General features: G+C 35.8%; 1 protein-coding gene across 7 annotated transcripts in view; it reads left to right on the top strand.

Moving 5' to 3' along the window:
- Positions 1 to 21,522, top strand: part of ATP11B (ATPase phospholipid transporting 11B (putative)) — a 58,183-nt gene that overhangs the window by 12,242 nt on the left and 24,419 nt on the right. For all 7 annotated transcript variants that reach the window (XM_035557209.2, XM_035557208.2, XM_035557210.2 and 4 more), the window contains exons 2-21: positions 1,451 to 1,567; positions 2,350 to 2,439; positions 4,567 to 4,647; positions 9,123 to 9,230; positions 9,402 to 9,530; positions 9,645 to 9,748; positions 10,363 to 10,410; positions 11,165 to 11,229; positions 11,793 to 11,874; positions 13,190 to 13,340; positions 15,921 to 16,118; positions 16,351 to 16,509; positions 16,810 to 16,982; positions 17,349 to 17,417; positions 18,428 to 18,501; positions 18,589 to 18,692; positions 18,831 to 19,012; positions 19,729 to 19,932; positions 20,188 to 20,341; positions 21,281 to 21,383. In XM_035557209.2, the coding sequence (XP_035413102.1) occupies positions 1,451 to 1,567; positions 2,350 to 2,439; positions 4,567 to 4,647; positions 9,123 to 9,230; positions 9,402 to 9,530; positions 9,645 to 9,748; positions 10,363 to 10,410; positions 11,165 to 11,229; positions 11,793 to 11,874; positions 13,190 to 13,340; positions 15,921 to 16,118; positions 16,351 to 16,509; positions 16,810 to 16,982; positions 17,349 to 17,417; positions 18,428 to 18,501; positions 18,589 to 18,692; positions 18,831 to 19,012; positions 19,729 to 19,932; positions 20,188 to 20,341; positions 21,281 to 21,383 (2,395 nt within the window). The remainder of the gene's footprint in view (positions 1 to 1,450; positions 1,568 to 2,349; positions 2,440 to 4,566; positions 4,648 to 9,122; positions 9,231 to 9,401; positions 9,531 to 9,644; positions 9,749 to 10,362; positions 10,411 to 11,164; positions 11,230 to 11,792; positions 11,875 to 13,189; positions 13,341 to 15,920; positions 16,119 to 16,350; positions 16,510 to 16,809; positions 16,983 to 17,348; positions 17,418 to 18,427; positions 18,502 to 18,588; positions 18,693 to 18,830; positions 19,013 to 19,728; positions 19,933 to 20,187; positions 20,342 to 21,280; positions 21,384 to 21,522) is intronic.

Genomic DNA, 21,522 nt, shown 5'->3' with positions numbered 1-21,522 from the left:
TTTCACTTGCCATGGAAGGACAAGGGGACTCTGTGTAGATGGCGCAAATCGTATTTGTCAGTTCAGAGATAAGTAGTGTCTGACTCCGGTGCTGAAATTCATGACTTCCCACACAGTCCTTGGAGGGAACAACTTAACAGTAACAAGTTTAATTGCTAGTTTGCAACACGCCTTAAAGCTTTTTATTTTTTATTTTAGTCGTTTTCTTGGCCTGTTATCTGAATTATGTTGTACTGTCTGCTTTGTCTTTTGCCATCACCTGCTTCTCCAGGTCAGAACGTAAGAGCTGGAGAAGGCTCTGAGTCATGTAGCCCCAGGGCAGGCTCGAGTAAAGATAGGCTGGAGCGACCTAGATGTAAGGCCTTATGTTACGGAGACATCGCAGCTTTCCCCCATGACTTATTTTGGGCTTTAATTATTCCTTTCCATCAGAAAGGAAACCATTGTTTTTTCCCAATAAGATTCTGTACCTGAAGTAAGAAGGCAACTTAAGGCTGCTTCTTTTCTTCCTTGTCCTTCAGATAACTCCTCAGTGGAAGTTGTCTATATATTGGAACATGTGCTAGCATATGCTGAGTTTCCTTTGCTGTAGACTAGCTGGTCCTAATCGTTTGCTCTTTGCCTGTTAGACTGTTAGCCTTGTGTTGTACATCATGTTTTCAGGTATACGTCATGTTGCATTATGCGCCATGTTTCAATTTAATATATGCATTCTCCTTCAGCTCACATAGGCAATTGATGAAAATACTGAACACTAGCCCTGAAACAGGGCTTTGGTTCCAAGAGACCTCACTGAGGTCTCCTGTTTTGACAGAAAGATATTGTGAAGTATTTCTGAGTATACTTTATTTTAATGTGTTTGCTTGCACTGTTGCTAACGTATGAATTGGTGGTAGAGTTGATTTTGAGGTTAGACAAACTGCTTGTTCTTGGAGATTGGATTTCTTTGGGAAAAATACTGTTGTCTGGTCAGATGTGTATATTTTTTTGATCTGGTGAGAACCTTTACAAAATCCAGTTATTGCAGCATAGTAATATGACTTGTTTGTTTTGACCTTTTGCTTTTCTTGTGTTCTGTTAGGTTTATTATGAGCACAGCCATGAAGATTTTTATAACTTACATGTTTTCATCTCCATTTCTGCTGCTTTTCTCCTTTAAGTTTCATGGGGCTTTCTTGAGTCTTACGATTTTTTTTCTTCTTCCAGAATGAATACACAACCTCGAATTTGAGATTTTTTTTCATCAGTTTTTGAAAATTCTCTGGGTACAGCAGACTTTAATTTATGAGTTAATTTTCTTTGCCATTCAAAAGCCACTATTGTAAAGCTGCTACTTGACAGTTGGATATCATTTTTGAGCACAAAGTTAACAGTTTTTTTAAAATAACCCTGTGGTTATTAAAGTAGTTGTTCTTGATCATCATGTTATTATTATTATTCTGTATTTTAGGGTTTTGACCCACCGCATCAAAGCGATACACGAACTATTTATATAGCAAATCGTTTTCCTCAGCATGGCCATTATGTTCCTCAGAAATTTGCAGACAACAGAATCATATCATCCAAGGTAAGGGAAAATACTTGATACATGAGAAGTTGCATAGCAAATGTGCATGTTTGTATTATGTCCAATGGTGCATATACAATCTTCAAAACGAAACAAGCACTTTTTTTTTTTGAGGAAAAACCTATGTTATCTCCTACTTTCTATGTTGTTTTTCTCCTGCTCTCATCCCACCCCTTGCTCCTCAGCAGCTAAATATAGAATGATGAAGCATTTCAGACAGGCCTTCTGAAGGAAAGTAGGCTTTAAACTAGCCTTGCCCATGTCTGGATGTGATTTTAAAGGATGAAGCTAGTTGTTGGGATTTATAAAATAGCTGAATTATAAGCAAGGAATTATAAGCAAGACCTCCTCAAGTGGTCTTGGATTGGAATCAACAGAACTTATGGTGGGGTTATGTTTTGTCACTGGAGTATAGGACAGAAAGTTATAGCTACAAGAATTAATTTCTTCTCTGATACCCTGGCTGCAAGAAGCCAAATGACTCCAGGTGCTCCTATGCAAGTTGATAGGAGAACAAATAAAACTTTGACTGTAAAGGCAGTGCAGTTGGTCCTCACGCTTTCCTGCTAGCTGCACTTCACCCACTCATCCTTGCATACACGCCCACGAGATTAAAGACAGCTGTTCTGTGTGGGAGAAGGGCAAGACCAGAATGAGGTTTGGGGAGGGGAGATGGAAAATGAGAAATTAATAGAGTTTGATGGGAGAAAAACCAAATTTCACTGAAAAACTGTTCAGTGTATTGTAATTACTCTTCTCTCTCTCTTTTTTTCCCCCTTCAGTATACAGTGTGGAATTTTGTTCCAAAAAACTTATTTGAGCAGTTCAGAAGAGTAGCCAACTTTTATTTTCTGATCATATTTTTGGTTCAGGTAAGTGAGTAATACTCAGTATAGCTATAGAAATTAAGATGGAAATTGCAATTTGTGTAGTGAATTCTGGCACTGATTTTCTGTTTTATGAATTTAACTTCTCTGCTTACATATTCTATAAGTGCTATATAGTTCTAACTTAGTTTAAGAGAACATATTGCCCATTCTGTCTTCATGTTTAGGAATATTGCCTTTGTCCTTCCTGTTGTGTTGCCTCAGACTGTTTGGTGTATCATAGCACATGGAAGATGGGAGCATGCTGGAGATGTAACAGAAGTGCTACTTACTGTTACCATGGATGGTGTTGCGTTTTTAAAGCTTTTGTTTCTTCCTAGTGCAAATTTACCTATTTAATTCGATTTTAGTCACATTTCTTTCGATTGTTAGTTTAGATTGAAATAATATGTAAATGCAATGCACGTGAACAAATATGGATCTAAAGGCAGAACTGCTATTCAGTGTAATCGTGTTCTTCTCTCAATTCGTGACTCAAGTGAATTTGTATGGGGGATGTCATGTGTATATGCCTGTGTCCTTGGAAACCTAATAGGAAAAAAGCTGTAGTCATTTTTGTTCTTCTTTGTTGTTCTTCCATTGAATGGAATTTTGTTTTTATTCAAATCCCATCTGGAATTTCATTATTAAGTATATATATATTTTTTTCTTCTTACAAGGCAGATGTGCCTTTAAAAATTTGTCACATGACAGAGTAGATTCCATGATGAATCTCTTGTGACCAAGATGCAGTGTCTGTTATTACCATTTTATTCCACTGGCGATAACAGGGTTGTGGCAAGTTATTATTGTGTGATTAAATGTATAGCACAATCCAGTCCACATTGTACACGTCACATATGCATGCCAGAAACATGGTGGCAGACTGCATTTTGGTTGCGTGATGCTCCACACGAGGTGAATGGTGGATACACATCCATCCATGCAGCAGGCAAAAGTTCGTGGTGTTCTGGTGAAATAGGTGAAATGAGCAGGCTGCCATGATGATTCCACTGGCAGAAATCTTGTTCCACTTTAACATATGGGCCTCTCTTGAGAAAGGAGGAGATACTGTAGATGGCAGAAATGCTGTGGTTAGGCCTGTCCAGCCAGAAATCGGGTGTTCCTGGCAAGGGTTGTCTTGGACAACATACCGCCAAGCTGAAATTACAATGCTGCAGTTGAAGAACACACAATATTGCAAGCAAAGTCTGATTTTTGTTGTATTTTCTAAATTGTCTGCGTTTCAGTGGGAAAAAAATAGATCATGCGTGTGTTGCAATGTGTCATCTGTTTTCTCTGTGAGGTTCTTGGTTCTTAACAGAGTAAACTTCACGTGTAATTTCTTTTTTCTTCTTTAATGGTTCTCAAAGCAATGCCATAAGTCTCAGGTAAAGTGAACCAAATCAGTGTCTGTGGTTTTGAATAGCTCTCTCATGTATATTTTCTTTTCAGCACTTGACTGTGTTGTCTTTTTCCTGCAGCAGGGGAGATCCACCAGCATCCCACTCCCTCCCACACACACATACAGCATTTTAGTGTATACACTGCACTTTTGGCATGACAGCAATGGTAGCACAAATTGTAAAATGTGCATGTTGGAGGAACCAGAAAGGAGCAGTCTAAGAAAGGGGGGTTTCTCTAATAACTGAACTGTTGGAAATGAGTGTTTGTTAACGTTCATCTTCACTTCTAAAGTGGTTGTTGTTATACTCTATACTGCTGTTGAGCAGTTGTTTGTATAGAGTATTGAAAGAGCTTCACAAAATGTAATTTCATTGATTTGTAATACACTTTTAAATTTATTTTTGTAGGGTGAAAACATACCTTTTAGTAAGAAGTTTTAAAATTGGCACATTCATTAGAAATGTGATTGTCTGTTCTATGCCCCAGAACCTTTGTACCATTACTGACATCTATTTAGGTGTCAGGAACTGAGTTTTGTTCCACAAATACTGGAGAATGTGCAGTAAAATTCCTCACAGCTTTTAATTTAGAAAACATTTTTCATGTTGTTTCATTGGTGTTGGTGCTTTTTGTTCTTTTGTTTTTGTTTTTTTTGGGGGGGGAGCGTTGGAAAGTAAAATTGTAAAATCAAATTGCAGCTAATTTTCACATTTTCTTCTCTTTTAGCTCATGATAGATACCCCTACCAGTCCTATTACCAGTGGATTGCCATTATTCTTTGTCATAACTGTGACAGCCATAAAACAGGTAAAGGGGAAAAGATCTTGTAGCAGGAATCTTGTAGTTAAGTAAGTTAGACAAGTCTGACCAAGATAGTGTTTAGAAATAAAAAATAAAGTGACATCTTCAGAAACAGTTTGTGTATTTAATGCTCCTTGTTAGACACTTGATCTTTTTACTTAGTTGTCAAGCACTTGGTGACTCACTGCAGTACCCTTAAATGGACAGTGAATGACTGTCAGACAGCGTTTTTGTCTCAGCTTTACATGTCACTTGTTATAAGACCTTTTTTGAAAGCTCCTCACTTGTTCCTTTGGCATACCTCGCTACATATTAAAAATAATCCCCCTACATAACACTGAGAAAGGAGCTTGGGTAGATGATGCAATGATGCAATCCATGTTTGTCAGTAGTTAAAAGGCAAATTTTGCCCCAGGGGGTATGTTTCATGGCATGAAATATGCATTAACTATAATCCTGTACCAGGTAAAAGATCAAATTTGAGAAGCTTCTGGTTTTGTTTTCTTCTTCTTCAGTTGCATAAAACATTTTGGAGTATTTTATAGCACATGAAATAAGAAAAATCTTTTAAGTATAAGTGTAATAGGAATCTTCTTTAAGCACTGTAGTAGATCTTGCTAAGACCTACGGACCCTAGAAGGATAATGTTAAAAAAAGGATCTTCTGTTTTCTTTAAGCCCTTAAAGTGAGAGGACAGAGAGAGAGAAACAAGCACATAAATAAAGTGGTGATGTGGGTAGAAACTACGATCTTTTATGCAGGCAAGTAGTTTTCAGGAACTGGCCCCTTCAAAGGGTTTGACAGTGTTGGCTGGGGAAGATATGCAGTCATAGCAACTGAAAATTAAGCAGGAGACTTTTATGGAGCTACAGCTTGAATTTCAATTTGCCTTCTGCACCAGTAAGACCCCAAAACACCCAGAAATAGGGCAAAAGTAAAAAATAGCTCTAGCTGTCAGCCAGATAGAATGTTGTTTGGGGCAGAGAGGATCTTTGGGGCAGTAGAAATCTTTGAATTACCATTCCATTTGTTGCTGTGCATTTTATATCTGTGGAGTTCCCTAACCCTATTCAATTGTTATTATCACCCCCCAGAAATGTGTTCAAGAACTGCCATCATAAGTAGGCAATAGAAAATATCCCTTAGAGCTGTATGAACTGAAACAGAATGTACGAGTAGGATGCAAGTATTAGATTTTTTTGAGGTGGGCTATTGTAAGTCTAAAATAGTAGAAGATAATCTATTGCCTTATTGTCTCCTGACGTCAAGTCTTGCATTGGGAAATTTAAGGGCTCTCCCATCAACAGCAAAGAACAAAGATTCTGGCATTCCTACTAGAAAATTCAAATCAAATGAGTTGTCGAGCATTATGAGTTTTTCTGACTAAGATCTATCTGCAAGGGCTATCAGAACCACCTAAACTGATCTAATAGGTTCTTGTGTTTATTCTACCTGCTGCAAAGTAGGCAAACAGTATTCACAAGCTGTTATCTTGGAAAGGCAATTCAGTGTGCTCTTTCCAACAGGCTGCCCTTGAACAAGGAAGAAATATAAATCTTCGGTTGGAATGCAGAGGGAAAATACCCAGTGTGTTCTCCAAACTAGTTCTCATTTTCTCTGAAACCAAAAGTGGTATAGGAAGAAGTGTTTAGGGGAAAAAACACTTTCGAAAGCTTTGGGAGGCTGGTTTGATACAAAGTTATAGATAATTGTCTCCGCAAAGATAAAAAGGGAAACCAGAAGTAGTAATTGTATCTGGGTTTGAGAAGTTTAGCAATGAAGGGAAGAACTCTCCCAGAAGGCCAATTAACATGGTACCCCTAGCAAACCTTGGAACTCAGACGTATTTTAATCCCAGCCAAGGAGATGGAACTTCTTATCAGAAGTGCAATTCCACCTAGGTCAGAAGAAGGACGTAAAGACTGCAAAGTGATGCAACTCATGCTGTGTCATTTTGTTGAACTTGCTAGCTAAAGCACTTTCTTCCTCATGCCTCTGAAGATGCATACACAGTCCTCAGAGAAGTAAAAAAAAAAAAAAAAAAAAAAAAAAGTGGGGGGGGCAAACTAAAATAAATAAAAATAAAAGTTTGCTTTTCTTTAGTATTTTCTAAGGAACTTTAAGGAACTTGGTCCATTTCAGTAAGTTCATAAATATTTAGCAAACAGGCTGATCAGACACATGGATGTTTATATGCTTGCCAGGTGAATGAGAAACCACTACTTTGCAGATTTTGATTAAATATACAAATAAAATAAGAATTAAAAACCTGGTAATGTAATTTACAGGCCTGTTGTAATTTTCTCCTTGTCTCAAGTACATTGATGCTGGTATATTAGCAGGAATTAAGAATACAATCTCAGGGATTTTTATGTTTTCCATTTGTACAGTTAAGCAACGTTTCTTGTGTTCCTGTATCTTTCTTTTAATAGTTTTTTTGCAACATTTGGAAGTGAGGATAAGGAACTCTCTCTTAAAAATGTCGCAGTAGGTAAATTGTGGAGGAATTAGATGGACTATAGTAAGCTGGCTATTAAGAATTCCCTGGTGTGAGATGTCACCCTTGTGTTGCAGGTAATAGGTGTCAGATGGAGAAAGAGCTGAAATCTGTACTTTCTAAAGAAGGTAGATTTCAGTTCTTTGCCAAATGCCCATATTGCTCAGCTGCTCAGATTTATGAGACAAATGCCCCAAGGTTACTGGATTTTAGTTAAATTCATGTTTTCTTCTGTCAGTCACCTTTAACAAGGAGCTGTAGGTGCTGACTCTTTCCCAATCAGTATGAAAAACATCAAGAGTTGTAGGGATTTTCAGGATTCTGATTCCCCAGTATTTCTGTGCAGCTGCTATTACTACACGCTTTTTAATTGTTTAAAGCATTTGGCATGTACAAAAATGCCATTTTTTGTGTTTGTAGGCCTAGATAGTTCTGTACATACTGTCCCCATTTGTGAGTGACAGTGTAGATGCATGAAGTTAGGACTGCAGAACTATGTTTTAACATACGAAATTCATCAAATAACATCCTTCCAAAACTCTAGTCAAGGCTCAGAGTTCTCAAAACTGCATCGTTATCAAAACCTTTTGTGTTATGACAGTCATACAATGTCTGTAGCGTAATAGGATGAGTTGGGATTATGCCTGCTGTTTCAGAGGGCTCTCTTCTGCCTGCAAACTTCCAGGAAAGCAGTTTTCACTCTTTTTCACGTTTTATATACATACAGAAAAGCATTTTAGGAAATGTCTCTAATATCGCAAATCAGTTGTATGAGTCTTGCCAGGATTAAAGACTTTGCACCATCTCTTATATCCTCCGTGATTTTGCCAGAAACTCATAAATGTTAAGGTATTGTAAGAATCATCGTGTAGTTCTTAGGGAGTGATAGTTTACAGTAGTGCTGAAGAGTCATTTGATTCTGTGTAAAAAAGTAAGTTTATGAATCAGCTGTCAGAAAATGTTTTTTCTATACTAAAAAAGCTTTTCCTAATTCCTTGCTGACAGCTTACGTGCTCTCTCTATAAGCCTGCTTTGGTTATTTGAGTTGAATGCACACATGCACTCATCTCTTACTTATTTATCTTGCCTATGTTTAGTGAGCAAGAGGCAGAATATAAAGCTGTTCAGTAATACTTGCTTAAATTCTCATATATAAGCACTGTTCTTTTTTTTTTTTTTCAGAAAGATATAGTACAGCTGAACTGCCTGCATAAACTGATCTGTTTCTTGTGCTCACTGTTATGGCTTTCCAAACAATACCTAGACTTGGGGATCAGCAATCATGTTATTGGTGATCACATTATTAGATTAATTAAGAAAAGTATTAATTTCTTAGGAAAACAGGAGAGGAAAGATACTTCTGAGTTCACGTTTCTGAACATCACATATGTGCATGGGATAAAGGGTGCTTAAAGAGGTGCCAAGTATGTGGTAAAGAAAAGCTCCTTAATTTCCCTATTAAAATTCGGTTCTTGCAATGGTGTGTGAATGGTGTATACAAAATCAAGCAATCTTAAGATTTCATGGATCTGCAATGGCAGTAACTGTGCTTGAAAAATTGTAATGGTGTGTCATGAGGAAGTAATTTTAGTTTTTCCTCAAATTTTACTTTACATCTTCCAAAAGAGAGGAGGGGAGGGGATCCATAAGAGGGACTGTGAGTGACTCTTACCTGTTTTGGGGTAATTTAATCCATGTAGATCTGAGTGCTTTTTTTTTTTATCTCATCTGCAAAAATGTCTGTTTTATCAGAGCATGGAACTGTTAAGTTTCTTTGGCACTTCTGCTACTTTGCTTGCCTTTACCTACTTGGACAAATTTAGTAGAAATCAAGTGTTTGACACCGTGGTTAACACTGAAATGAAGAGAAATTCATAAGTGCATTAAGGCCACACAGCAAGCATTTTGAAGGACTTTTACTTAAAAACGATTATGCATTATAGGCTTCTTGCTTGGAAAGTAAATTTGTATGTGTTTTCCACAGGGTTATGAAGACTGGCTACGGCATAAAGCAGACAATGAAGTAAACGGTGCTCCAGTTTATGTTGTTCGAAGTGGTGGACTTGTAAAAACTAGATCTAAAAACATTCGGGTATGTGCCTAGAGAGAAATGGAAAATTGTGTTTTGGAAAAAAAAAGCTAAAGATCTTGTTTCATTACTAATCATTGTGGCCTGTTTCATGATGATGCAATAATAAAGCTGAAATTAATTCTTCTCTTTTAAAACCCGTTGTATACTTCTCATTTGTGTTCATTTCATTAGGTTGGGGACATTGTGAGAGTAGCCAAAGATGAGACTTTTCCTGTTGATCTGGTGCTTCTATCTTCTGATCGAGTGGACGGTTCGTGCCATGTTACTACAGCAAGTTTGGATGGCGAGACAAATCTTAAGGTCTGAGTTACTGATACGAAATAGAATGTAGTTAGTGATGCCATTTTTATTTCAGCCTGGTGGATACCTCCCTCTGATTTCTGTATAATAAAGTTAATGGATGCTGTTTTACAGACACATGTTGCAGTCCCAGAAACAGCAGTGTTACAGTCTGTTGCCAACCTGGACAAACTTGTAGCTGTTATAGAATGTCAGCAGCCAGAAGCAGATCTATACAGGTACCACTTATTTTGGACCCCTTGGAAAATATTTGTTAATGAAGTGTTTAATATTAGGAATTATATGGATTTTGCTGGGATTAAATAGCTTCAGACATCTGCTTATATTTCAGGTTTTAATAATGAATGTAAGCATTTATACCTATGTATTTACTGTAAATTGCAAGTGACAAGCTAAATTTGAGTATTTCAATATGAAATCAGAACGTATAGCATAATGTTTACCTTTTATATTTTAATCATAATGCTTATGCTCCTTTCTGTTCTAACCAGTAAACTTCTGAAATTCTTAAACTTAAGTATCCAGTGAACAGTTTGAAGAAAGTAAGTTCTATATGATTCTGCCAGGAGATTTCTGTCCTAAAAAGCACTCTCATTCATACGGAATTTTGTGTACATATGTTGGTCACATTTATTTTGCTTATGCTCAAGAAAAGATTTGAACTCCACTCACCAGTCTTATTGATAAAGACTGGTTGTTTTGTATTTGAGAAATTTTAATGACTTTTTTTTTTTTGTTAATTGAGAGGGTTTGGGGGGTTGGTTTTTTTATTTTATTTTTATACTTTTGAGACTTTATGTAGATATTTCTGACATGTGGCCATCTTTCACAGATTTGTTGGAAGAATAACTATAAGTCAACAAATTGAGGAAATAGTACGGTAAGTAAAATTTTGTAAGATTAGAGTAATGTTAAGAACTGCTGGTGGTAATTAAACTGTGACCATCAGAAAAGAGTCACTGTTGAATAAACAAAAATACACATTTCGTATCACAATGTTATATGCTGTACTTTTATTTTCAGAGCAGTTTTTACAGTTAGGTGAGCTGATGAAGTAAATGTGTTATTGTGGTGATAGATGTGAGGAGAAAAAAATCTAAAATTTCAGACTTCTGCATTAGGATCCAGAACTTGTGTTATATTGTCTGTCCATCTAGGTTTTTACCTTTCTTTCTCTGGTATGAATGTCTTTTGAACCTGGTAGACAATTTCAGTTTGACAGAGAGATAGAAGAAGAGAGGTAAAACAGCCAAACCTAAAATAGCACTTCTGGTGCATTGTGAGCTTGACAGGAGTTTGGCCTACTGGCTCTTCAAATAACTTGCAGCTCTCTCTGAACCAGCTATTTAGTACATGTAACTAACCACTAATTATGGGATATTGAACACAGTGGTGGGAAGATGTTGTGGTGACCAAAGGAGCTTTGAAAGGAAACTGAGAGCTCTGTGGAGATGTGTGGGTGATGTGTAGAAAAGGAGTAAGAGGATTGAAGACAGAGCAAAATGAGGGTGGTGTTGGAGTTACTGCAGTGGGGAGTTACTGGGGACTTTGAACCTCTTTGTATATGATGTCATAAATTACACAGAATATGGAACAACTCATTTTTAAATTCTGATATGTCTGTTTCTTTTTAGACCTCTTGGGCCTGAAAGTCTCTTACTTCGTGGAGCAAGATTAAAAAACACTAAAGAAATATTTGGTTTGTAAAAACTTAAATATTTAAAAAGTGTTCTCTTCTTCAAATGTGTTGATGAACTGAAGTTTAGTTCTACTTGCACAGAAGAAATTGTGATAATCTTGCTGACAGTGACCTGAGGGGATATGATTATAGATGAAAGTAATGCTATTATGCCAAAGAATCTCTAAGGATAGAAAGTTCCAGCTCTACTCTGTGAAAATATTTGAAGTGGTTTGATAAAGGAGTAACGTGACTTTAATGGTTAAGTGACTGATGTTGCTGTTACACTGTTCAAGACTTTCTCCTGAGATTTACTATTCTGATTTCCATAAAATACATATTGAAAAGTCATAATAATGCACAGCATTTTAATAGGTGCTAAAATTATTGCAATAGTACTGTTTTACTATAGGAGAATACTGCAAATAATTACAAAATACCATCTCATTACTGTACTGAAGTAAACACAAAAGTGATAGCACCTCTTGATTTTTAAATTACATATCTTAAACAAAGTGAAAAAATCCATGAATTGTATATATGCAGAAAATAATGTATAACTCCTTTTCCTCCTTCATTCCCAGGTGTTGCAGTGTATACAGGTATGGAGACAAAGATGGCATTAAATTACAAGAGTAAATCTCAGAAACGGTCAGCAGTAGAAAAGTATGTTTATTTTCTCATATCTTTCTTGCTTGTAGAAATGTTGCTTAGTCTTCCCTCATAAATTTTAGAATCCTGACGATCTCATTGTTGGTTTGTAGGCAAGGGAAGAGAGGGTAATTGCTTTGCCTTCATTAGAGAGCTATAAATATAAAATAATTTTTGTGGTATTGTATCCTTTATTGTTTCTTTCAGTAATGTATACAAGGTTGAAATACCTAAGGTTAAGAAGGTTTAAAGCAAGAAAAGTTAGTTTGGGAGGTTTGTTTTGTTTTTCTGAGATGCAGAGATCATTTAATTGTAGGTGAAATGCTGTCTTGAACTAAGTGCTGGAAGCACTTCTCACAGCAATTTTTCACAGCAGTTGCAGCCTCTGCTGTCTCTGCATCACTATTGTAAGACCGCATCATGTCTTTAAAGAGGATGGACTGAATTCTTAATCACATACAAGTCTTTGTCCTGAATACTAGTATCTGATACAACAGGAAGATAACTTTGTTTCATTTATCTGCCTAGGCTATATCCTTTAAAAAATGTTTTACAATGAACAAGTTGCAGGCTCAGTTTTTAAAAACTTTGCTTGTTGTAGATTTGTGGTAGATGTTACTGTAGTAAAAATTTATATGTTGAACTCAACAAATTATTTTGAAAGGAAAAGAAGTTTTGATATGTTGTCTTTCTTCTAGTTATTTAAAAAAAAAAAAAAAAAAGAAAATCTGAGTGCCTTCAGCTATTCTTTTACAAACATGAAATTCATTATATTTCTAAAGCCAGATAAAAACAGATCTATAGGGTGCACCAGAAAAATTGTCATCAAAGCTAGGGGCGGAAATGATTGTAACATTCCAGAATATAAACTTGTTTGAAAGGTCACCCTGGTGTAGCACATTCTGGGTTAAATAATCAGATGGACAAAGAAGTGCTCTTCTAACTGAGGAAAAAAGCTGCAGCCTTGGATTTCCACAGTGCTTGTTTTGTACTGCCTTCACAGCCTCACTAGATAGTCAGGGAAGAAGGGAATGGCTGGAAGAAGGATAAGTCAACCCCCAGAATTTTGGACAGCAGGTGTGACACAAATCAGCTGTGGGTGTATCCTTGCATCTTAATCTAGTCTTCCTGTTGGCTATATGTAGAGTGTGTATTAGTCAGATGTAGGATTTCTTTTCACTCCTCCTGCTTGTTTGTCATACAGAAACTTTGGATCCTTTTGAAACACTGGATAGTTTTTTTTAATTAAAAAAAAAAAATCAATATGTTTATAGTGTGTCAATAAATGAAGCAAAATAAACTGAAATTCATCTTTTTGGCCTTGTTCCAGGTCTATGAATTCCTTTTTGATTATTTATCTAATAATCCTCCTCTTTGAAGCCATTCTGAGTACTATTTTAAAGTATGCATGGCAGGCTGAAGAAAAGTGGGATGAGCCTTGGTATAATGGAAAAACAGAGCATGAAAGGAACAGCAGTAAGGTAATGTAGTTCTACCTAGTTTCATATCTGAGGAACTTTCAACTACTGAATACTGAATGAAGTATTTATTATGTCTCTGTTCTTAGACATAGGTGTTAACTACCACATGATCCGCTTGTAAGCGTGTGTGGTATTGTCTCAGTATTTTTGAAAGAGCATTCATTGTACGTAGCCTCGCCCTTGCATAGAAAAATTTTAACTCTGTTACTGGTGGACTACTTCTTTAATGAAAAATCCAAGCTTTTAAAAATTTTGTGTTTTGTTAGAACATACTTCTGATGTTTAGTGTTCTGGTTGCAGTTACTGTTCTTTTGGGTGCCGTTTGTTCATTCCTTAAATGAAAATAGGAGGAAGATGGCTGTTCCTGTGTATGTTCTGTTGCGGTGGTTTCACAGTTGAGTCATTTTGGATGTTCTGTGATGCTGAAATTGTTCAGACAATTTCGTAAGGCTCTAATTTTGCTCAGGCTCCTTCTTGCCTTCTCACTTTTATGTAGCAATTGAAAGGATACGTTGAAGTGTTCCTTAAATATGCAGTTCTAAGAAGCATGATTGTTTTTTTATTAATTTTTTAGTTTTGTTCTGTAATCATTCTGTATTTTCCTTTACTGTGTTTAATTTCTGATTTCTGTGTGAGTCTGCTTTCTTCCAAAGCAGTTCAGGAGCTGGCTGGAGCTAATTCTAACAAGTAGAGGGTATTTTTAAAGCACAAAAGAGTTAGAAATCCAATTTCCACATGTGATGTGGTGTCAGATGTTTAATATTCCCTCTGTCTCCCAGGGAGTTGAGAATTGAATCTGTTCACTAGTTGCTTTATATGCTTAAAGGTCCAAATCCTAACTTAGAAGAGTTCTGTTCTGCTTCACAAGCAGAGTGAAACTTATGTTTAGTACATTATTGTTTGGAAAAGAAAAAAAGAAGTAATTGGAGAATATTTTGGATTCCAGGACAGTTAAGAGTTTACTGGCATTCCTTTGTAACAGACAATTTTCTCAGAAGTGTGTAATGTAAACTTCGTAGTCTAACTGGAAAAATATCTTTGTCTCAATGCCATGTTTTATTTAAAATGGTTAGTTCAGGTTTTTGATAGCTGTATTGATAACTTTTCAGTGCATTCTAAAATAATCTTACCTAAAAATATCACTACTAAAAAGCACTAAATGAATTCACAAACTTTCAGATTGTTTAGTCACTTTTCTTTTTAGTACCTCCATCCACTTAAAGGACTTTCAACTGTTGAAGTAGTCAGTCAAGTAAATCTTTTTTGCTCTTAATTTAAGAAGCCTTTTCAGTTCAGAAGACATAATGGGATAAGTGTTTATGCAATCTTTTCATCCCATTTGCCTTCAAGAGCATACAGAGCCATCTATCCTTCTGCAATTTCACTCTTTTACCATGTCTTTTTTCTCTCTCTTGCTTATTGTATTCTTCCACAATCTTACATTTCTCAGTATGCTTGCTAACTTTAGTCATTATCACTTCTAAGTATATCTTGTCTTACGTGAATTACTGTTCTCAGTAGTTATTTATCTTTTATGTTTTAGTTTTTAAGATCTCAAAAAACTCAGGAGGTTCTGTGACTTAGGAGATCCCTTAATCATTGGTACTGACTCCTAATAAGTAATTATAGCTACACTTCATAATTAGAAGAACAGACATTATTTACCTTAGTAAACTGTTGACTACTTTATACTCACTATCTCCAAATTGTTCTCCTGCACAATATTATTGTTAAAGTTAAAAGGATTTGTCCCTGTTTCTCTAGTCTCTGTTTTCTGTTCCATTATTCAAGTGGTGATAGGAGGCTTTCAAATGTACAATTTAACTAGTTTGTTGTGCAAATGAGAAAGAGGGACCTTCAAGGAGACTGCAATGTTGCATTTAAAGTTTAAGTTTAAAGTTATCATACCTAAGAAAGAGAAAACTCTATCTTATTACACAGCTGTTTGCTTGAAGTATATATATTGAATGCAGGGATTTGGAGAGGCATAAAGGAAATCTGTGCCACCAAAATCCACTCAGTCTCTTCCCTGTCATGTAGTCTAGATCACCCACGTCACTCGGGAATGCCAGTAAACAGAAATCTATGTCACTCTGCTGTTGTAAACCAATAGTGAATAATTGCATATTTGTCTACGATAGTACAGAATGTCAGTTGTTTGGGTCTTGTCTTCACCATTTATGGTTTCTTAGAAAAGCCTGTGAACAGTGCCGTTTGATGGAACATGATAGTTGTTCGGTCCCAGCTCCTTCAAGAGAGCTGTTTGGGTTTAGAATCACCACTACAGTTAATGTTAATTGGCAGCCCTCTTGATGTTCAGTAGAAAGGACAAAAAATGATGAACTTGAGAACTGAAACTGCCTAAGGCAGTCTTGCACCAGTCTGAAGGGCAACCTGCTGGGGCAACCTCTAAATGTCTGCATTGTCAATGCATTTGTTGTATCTCTCATTTAAGCTCGGGAACTTGGTCTCCTCTGGCTCTGGTTATTTGTCATTTTTCATACACTTGAAACATACCTAATCAACCATGTTTCACCTGATAACTGCAGTAATCTTTATATTTTCTTTTTTCTCTCATAGATTCTGAGATTTATTTCAGATTTCCTTGCTTTTCTGGTACTTTACAATTTTATTATACCTATTTCACTTTATGTGACTGTTGAGATGCAGAAATTTCTTGGGTCTTTTTTTATTGGCTGGGATCTTGACCTCTATCATGAAGAAACAAACCAGAGAGCGCAAGTAAATACTTCAGACCTCAACGAGGAATTGGGACAGGTATATCTTCTTTTTAACTTCTATTTAATTTAACTTCCATTTTCTACTTCTCTTTTGATAATAAAATTCATTATTATAGACTTTTTATTAATAGTGCATTAATACCTGATTAATTTGAAAATAATATATCAGATTTTATGGCAGAAATTTAAATTCTTACATAATCAAACAACTGCAGCAAGTATATGCAACTGCACGTCTGTTTTTTTTTTTTGTTTGTATTTTATAAAAGGTAGAGTATGTGTTTACAGACAAAACCGGTACATTAACTGAAAATGAGATGCAGTTTCGGGAGTGCTCCATTAATGGCATAAAGTACCAGGAGGTCAATGGTAAACTAACTCCAGAGGGGTTTTCTGAAGATTCTCCAGATGGAAATATGCATAGTTTGGTAAGACTCCTCCCTGCCTCCTCTCCTAACTCTCCCCTCATTAGGCATCCTAGGTAGAAAGGATCTAATACTAGCATTAAATGTAATAATCTTAAAATAAAATAAAAATCTGAATTTCAGTATGGTTTGAAGCTATTAAGTGTTACTAAACACCTCATATTTATTAAGTAGGTGGAGATGTGATTATTTGACAAGGAATACTTAACAGATTTTTAATTCTAAGCATCTTTTTTTCTGAAATATGTTCAAAATTGGGTTGATATCTAAATGTTACAAATAATCCTTTTTCCTTTCCTATAGATGAAAGAGGAAGAACTCTTCTTGAAAGCAGTTTGTCTTTGTCATACAGTACAGATCAATGCAGATCAAACAGATGGTGCTGATGGTCCCTGGCATGCCAATGGAATAGCATCCCCTTTGGAGTATTATGCTTCTTCACCAGATGAGAAAGCTTTAGTTGAAGCAGCAAGCCGGTGAGGATTAATGCCAAAGTTATGTACTGAAAAAATTGCCTACTAGGGCAGGCAGTTTTTTACTCAAAGCAAACTTAAAAATTTCTCAGAGAAGCTCTAACGCCCAAGAGCTGTTACTGTTCATTTATTATGAAAACATACAAAAATAAAATGCATAAAAACTTAGGGATATTGTAATGTATGATTAGAAATGTTTATGGGAAATCCTTGAGAAATTAACGTGGACAGAGTATGTTGCTGTTAAAGTACTGTATAAAGAGAACACAAACGTGTATCTCCTTTTTTTTTTTTTTTCCATTCAGCAACCAAGAGGCATTATATGTAAATTTCTACGGTGCAAAGTAAATGTCTATTTTCTTCTTTTAGGGTTGGAGTAGTATTTACTGGAACTAGTGGGGACAGCATGGAAGTAAAAAGTCTTGGAAAACCAGAAAGGTAATCTTTAAAAAATAAATAAATAAATTTTAAAATCCTTTTTTCTTTTAAAGAAAGTAACAACGGTAAAGATAAATGTAATGTTCTTGACTTAATCCTCTCTCTTGATAAGAAAACCTTGCCTTTCCCCAGCATACTGTCTTTAATGCTTTTCCCTTAATTGTCTTCAAGACAGGTTGCATCTTATTCCTTACGAATTGAAATTGAGATGCAAGAATTTTGTGTTACTCTACACAGTTACTCTGTGTAGTTCTATAACAGTCTGCATCTTTGCCCATTCCACAAAACTGGGACTCTACTAGAGCTTAATAAATAAAGAAGTATTAGGTTGTTTATTCAACTCTAATAATGTGCTTTCAGCTCTAGAAATTCTTAGAATCAGCTGTGCTGGCAAGTCTAACGTGCATAATCCAATTGCATCTTTAAGCTTTCCCCAGATTAGTAGAAATATTATTGATAATTGTATATCTGCGGTATGTCATAACATCTTTTATCTGTATGATCTGTGTCAGTAGCCAGTACTTCCGAGTTTACTTCCTACAATTAATTTTCTAAACTAGTTTTAATGTAACAAAAAAAAATAGGCCAGTTATCAGGGAAAATGCACTCTTTGACTGTGTAGTTTGTTTGAGTGTTAGAAAGAAAATGTGATTTTCAAAGTTACATTTGGAGTAATGATAAAAGTATAAAGAAATACGTAGGAGATGATTGTACTCTCCAGATGCAAAGCCTAGTATTCAGGAAACAAAATTCCTATTGGTAGAACCTTTTATCTTTCTAGAATATAATTATATACACGAAGTAATGAAAACCAATCAATTGCAGAAATGCAGATAACAGTGATTGTTGCTCAACTGTGAGTATTATTTGTAAAGTTCCTATATAAAATGACACGCTGGGAAAAGCTCCATGGATACTGTCTATTTACGGTTGTAGGTAATAAGCAATTGTGTGTAAAAATGGATTTCTATAAATGTTTTCTTTCCTATCTCTCTCCTATTAAAACAAAGGTATAGGTTGCTTCATGTCTTGGAGTTCGATCCAAATCGCAGACGAATGAGTGTCATTGTAGAGAGTCCCTCAGGTAAGTGATCAGAAATTAACACAAGCTGCAATCAAGAACTTCTTAAATAGTATGTGTTCTTAATTTCTACTCTATTTTACTTTTTAGGAGAAAAGCTTTTATTCACAAAGGGAGCAGAATCTTCTATTCTTCCTCGTAGTAAGAGTGGAGAAATAGACAAAACAAGGGTACACGTGGATGAATTTGCTTTGGTAAGTGCAGACATGCCACCCAGCTGATTGGAAGAAAATTCTTCTGGTACAGATTCTGTGACTTGAACAAATTGCAAGTGACATGTTGTTAGACCAGAATCTAGTCTGCTCTGAATGTAGTCTTTTATTTTCTCACAGAAAGGACTAAGAACTCTGTGTGTAGCCTATAGAAAATTCACACCGGAAGAATACCAGGAAATTGGAAAACGCCTTCATGAGGCCAGGACTGCTTTACAACAACGGGAAGAAAGATTAGCAGATGTATTCAACTTCATAGAAAGGGATCTGGAATTACTTGGAGCTACAGGAGTAGAAGACAAGTATGCAATGGAGTTTCTGCTAACTACATTCAAAAACATAGCAAACTTAGGATTTGTAACTGCGTTATGATGTGTGCTGCAAAAAATTGTCCTGCCAATGCCAGAAGTTCTGTGCTGCATTTGTTTAGTGTTTACACCATTCTTTTTGGATTGAGGAACACTGAAAACATGTAGTACAAACTGATTTTGTCATTATAAGAATTAAAAAATGAACTTCATTAGGAGACATTTAATGTATATGAAATAAAGTTAGAATAATTTGAGTAAATGTTAAGCATAGTACCTAATTCCTTGGGAAAACTTTGATGTGTAGTTACTTTACAAAGTATACACTGTGCAAGCAGAATGTCTTCATTCAGAGGGTGTATTGTATGTTGGGATGTACAGATGGAGAACTTAGTTTTTCATGCACTACGTTAGATAGTAATCGTTACAGACTGTTCTAAACCTTCTCAAATGCAGTAACAGTGCTTAATTTAAATTAAGATATGCTTATTACAATTTTTTTTTAACACTTAGAAATATTGAAATTCAAGTTTTGTTTTATGAAGGCCTTCATTATATTGCTTGTAAGAGAACGTCATCTACTAGACTATAGTTTTCCGATGATACATATTTTCAAAATGTGGTCTTAAATCATCATGACATTAATGTTACAGTGTGAGTTCCTTTTTATAAAGTGTTCGATTGGTTATTTAAGATTTTCTTGTTTCTAGACTGCAGGAGAAAGTCCAAGAAACTATAGAAGCACTCAGATTGGCTGGTATCAAAGTGTGGGTTCTCACTGGAGATAAGCACGAAACGGCTGTTAGTGTCAGTTTATCATGTGGACACTTTCATAGAACCATGAACATCCTTGAACTTGTGCAGCACAAATCAGACAGTACATGCGCAGAGCAACTGAGGCAGCTAGCCAGGAGGTAAAATACCTGAGATGTCATTATCTCCGTGATGGTCTTAACTTCGTTTTCTTTGATTTTCAAATTTTATGGCAATCACTTTCTGCCTAACACATGAAAATGCTTTTTTTTTCTTACCGCTATTTTTTTCCCTTTTATAATAGACTTAAAGAAGCAGTCTGTCTAAAAGGTTAACGTCTGTTTATTGTATGGGCAATTGCATAGTTTGTAACAAAATTTAACCAATTGAAAATCAACGCTTTTGTCCCTGAATAGAATAAAGGAAGACCATGTTATCCAGCATGGCCTGGTTGTGGATGGGACCAGCCTCTCTCTTGCACTCAGGGAACATGAAAAACTGTTCATGGAAGTTTGTAAAAACTGTTCTGCAGTGTTGTGCTGTCGCATGGCACCCCTTCAGAAAGCAAAGGTAAGGTTATAGTCAACTTTGTCCTGTAAGTACTTTTATAATGCTGTCTTAGAAGCAAGGATTTCTGGAGATGGTTTGTTTCTGGTTGCCTTTTGTGTGACTTTTGAATCCTTCTTCAATTCAGTTGGAGTAGTTAGCTCGAGAGTTTTGACATGTCGTTGTGAAAATTTGCAAATGGATGGAGAAGAGAGTCAAACTGTCATGGTGGAGTGGAATGAGAAAGCTACTGCTTTACAGAACACTCAAGAGGCTGATTAAAAAATCAGCTTTCTGCATAACCTGTACAGTTTTGCGTTGCCTGTTCCGTTGCAAACTAAAGACTAAATGAAAGATTCGTGAGGCTGTACAGAAAAAATACACTGCTCTGTAGATTAAAAATAAAAAATGAACCAAGTTTGAGGAGGAAGTAGAAGGGAAGGGAAGCTGAGGCCTAGTCTTCAGGAGAAGTTTGCCTTGATGCTCTCTTCTTCTAAGACCATTTTTATTTCACACGTAATTAATTTTACTCAAATACAGATCAGACAAAATTCAAACTCAGTTTTTGTGATTTTTCTTTCATTCCAGAAAGCAAAGCTCTAAATAGATACAATATTCCTTCTTTCCTTTTGAAATGTTCTCTCTTCACATTAAGTTTCTCTTCCTTCTTGACTAATATTCAGTCGTACCTCAATTGTGGTATTTTTAAATATGTTATACTTTTAGCTTAGCTGAATGTTTTAGAGGATTTTTCTATGTATTTCCAGTAATACTAAACCTCTGAAAGGCCAGCATTGCCCAATTTGTTTTTTCACCTTCCAGAAAAATAAAGAAAAAAGGCAGCTTTTTACCTTAAAGCACTAGGAAACCCTTGTGTGAGATGCTAGATGTGCAAAAAAGAGCAGGTTGTTTTACTGTAGAAAGACTGTCTGATTCTAAAAGATTCTGCCTTTTTTTTTCCAGGTAGTGCGACTGTTAAAAACATCTCCAGAAAAACCTATAACATTAGCGATTGGTGATGGTGCTAATGATGTGAGCATGATACAAGAAGCACATGTTGGCATAGGTAAATTACTTCTGTCAGAAGAGATAAAGGCAAATAAGATGAAAATTTTAGTAGACAATTTGATGATGAAGTGTGTTTATAAACAGATAAAATTCTAATGCTTCTACCCCTGTGAATAATCAGGCATTAATCTGAGTCA

This window comes from Cygnus atratus, chromosome 9 (assembly GCF_013377495.2).
Source record: "Cygnus atratus isolate AKBS03 ecotype Queensland, Australia chromosome 9, CAtr_DNAZoo_HiC_assembly, whole genome shotgun sequence".
In the NCBI taxonomy this organism is placed as follows: domain Eukaryota; kingdom Metazoa; phylum Chordata; class Aves; order Anseriformes; family Anatidae; genus Cygnus; species Cygnus atratus.
The sequence above is the reverse complement of the archived record's forward strand: the minus strand, read 5'-3'. Positions and strand labels throughout refer to the sequence as shown.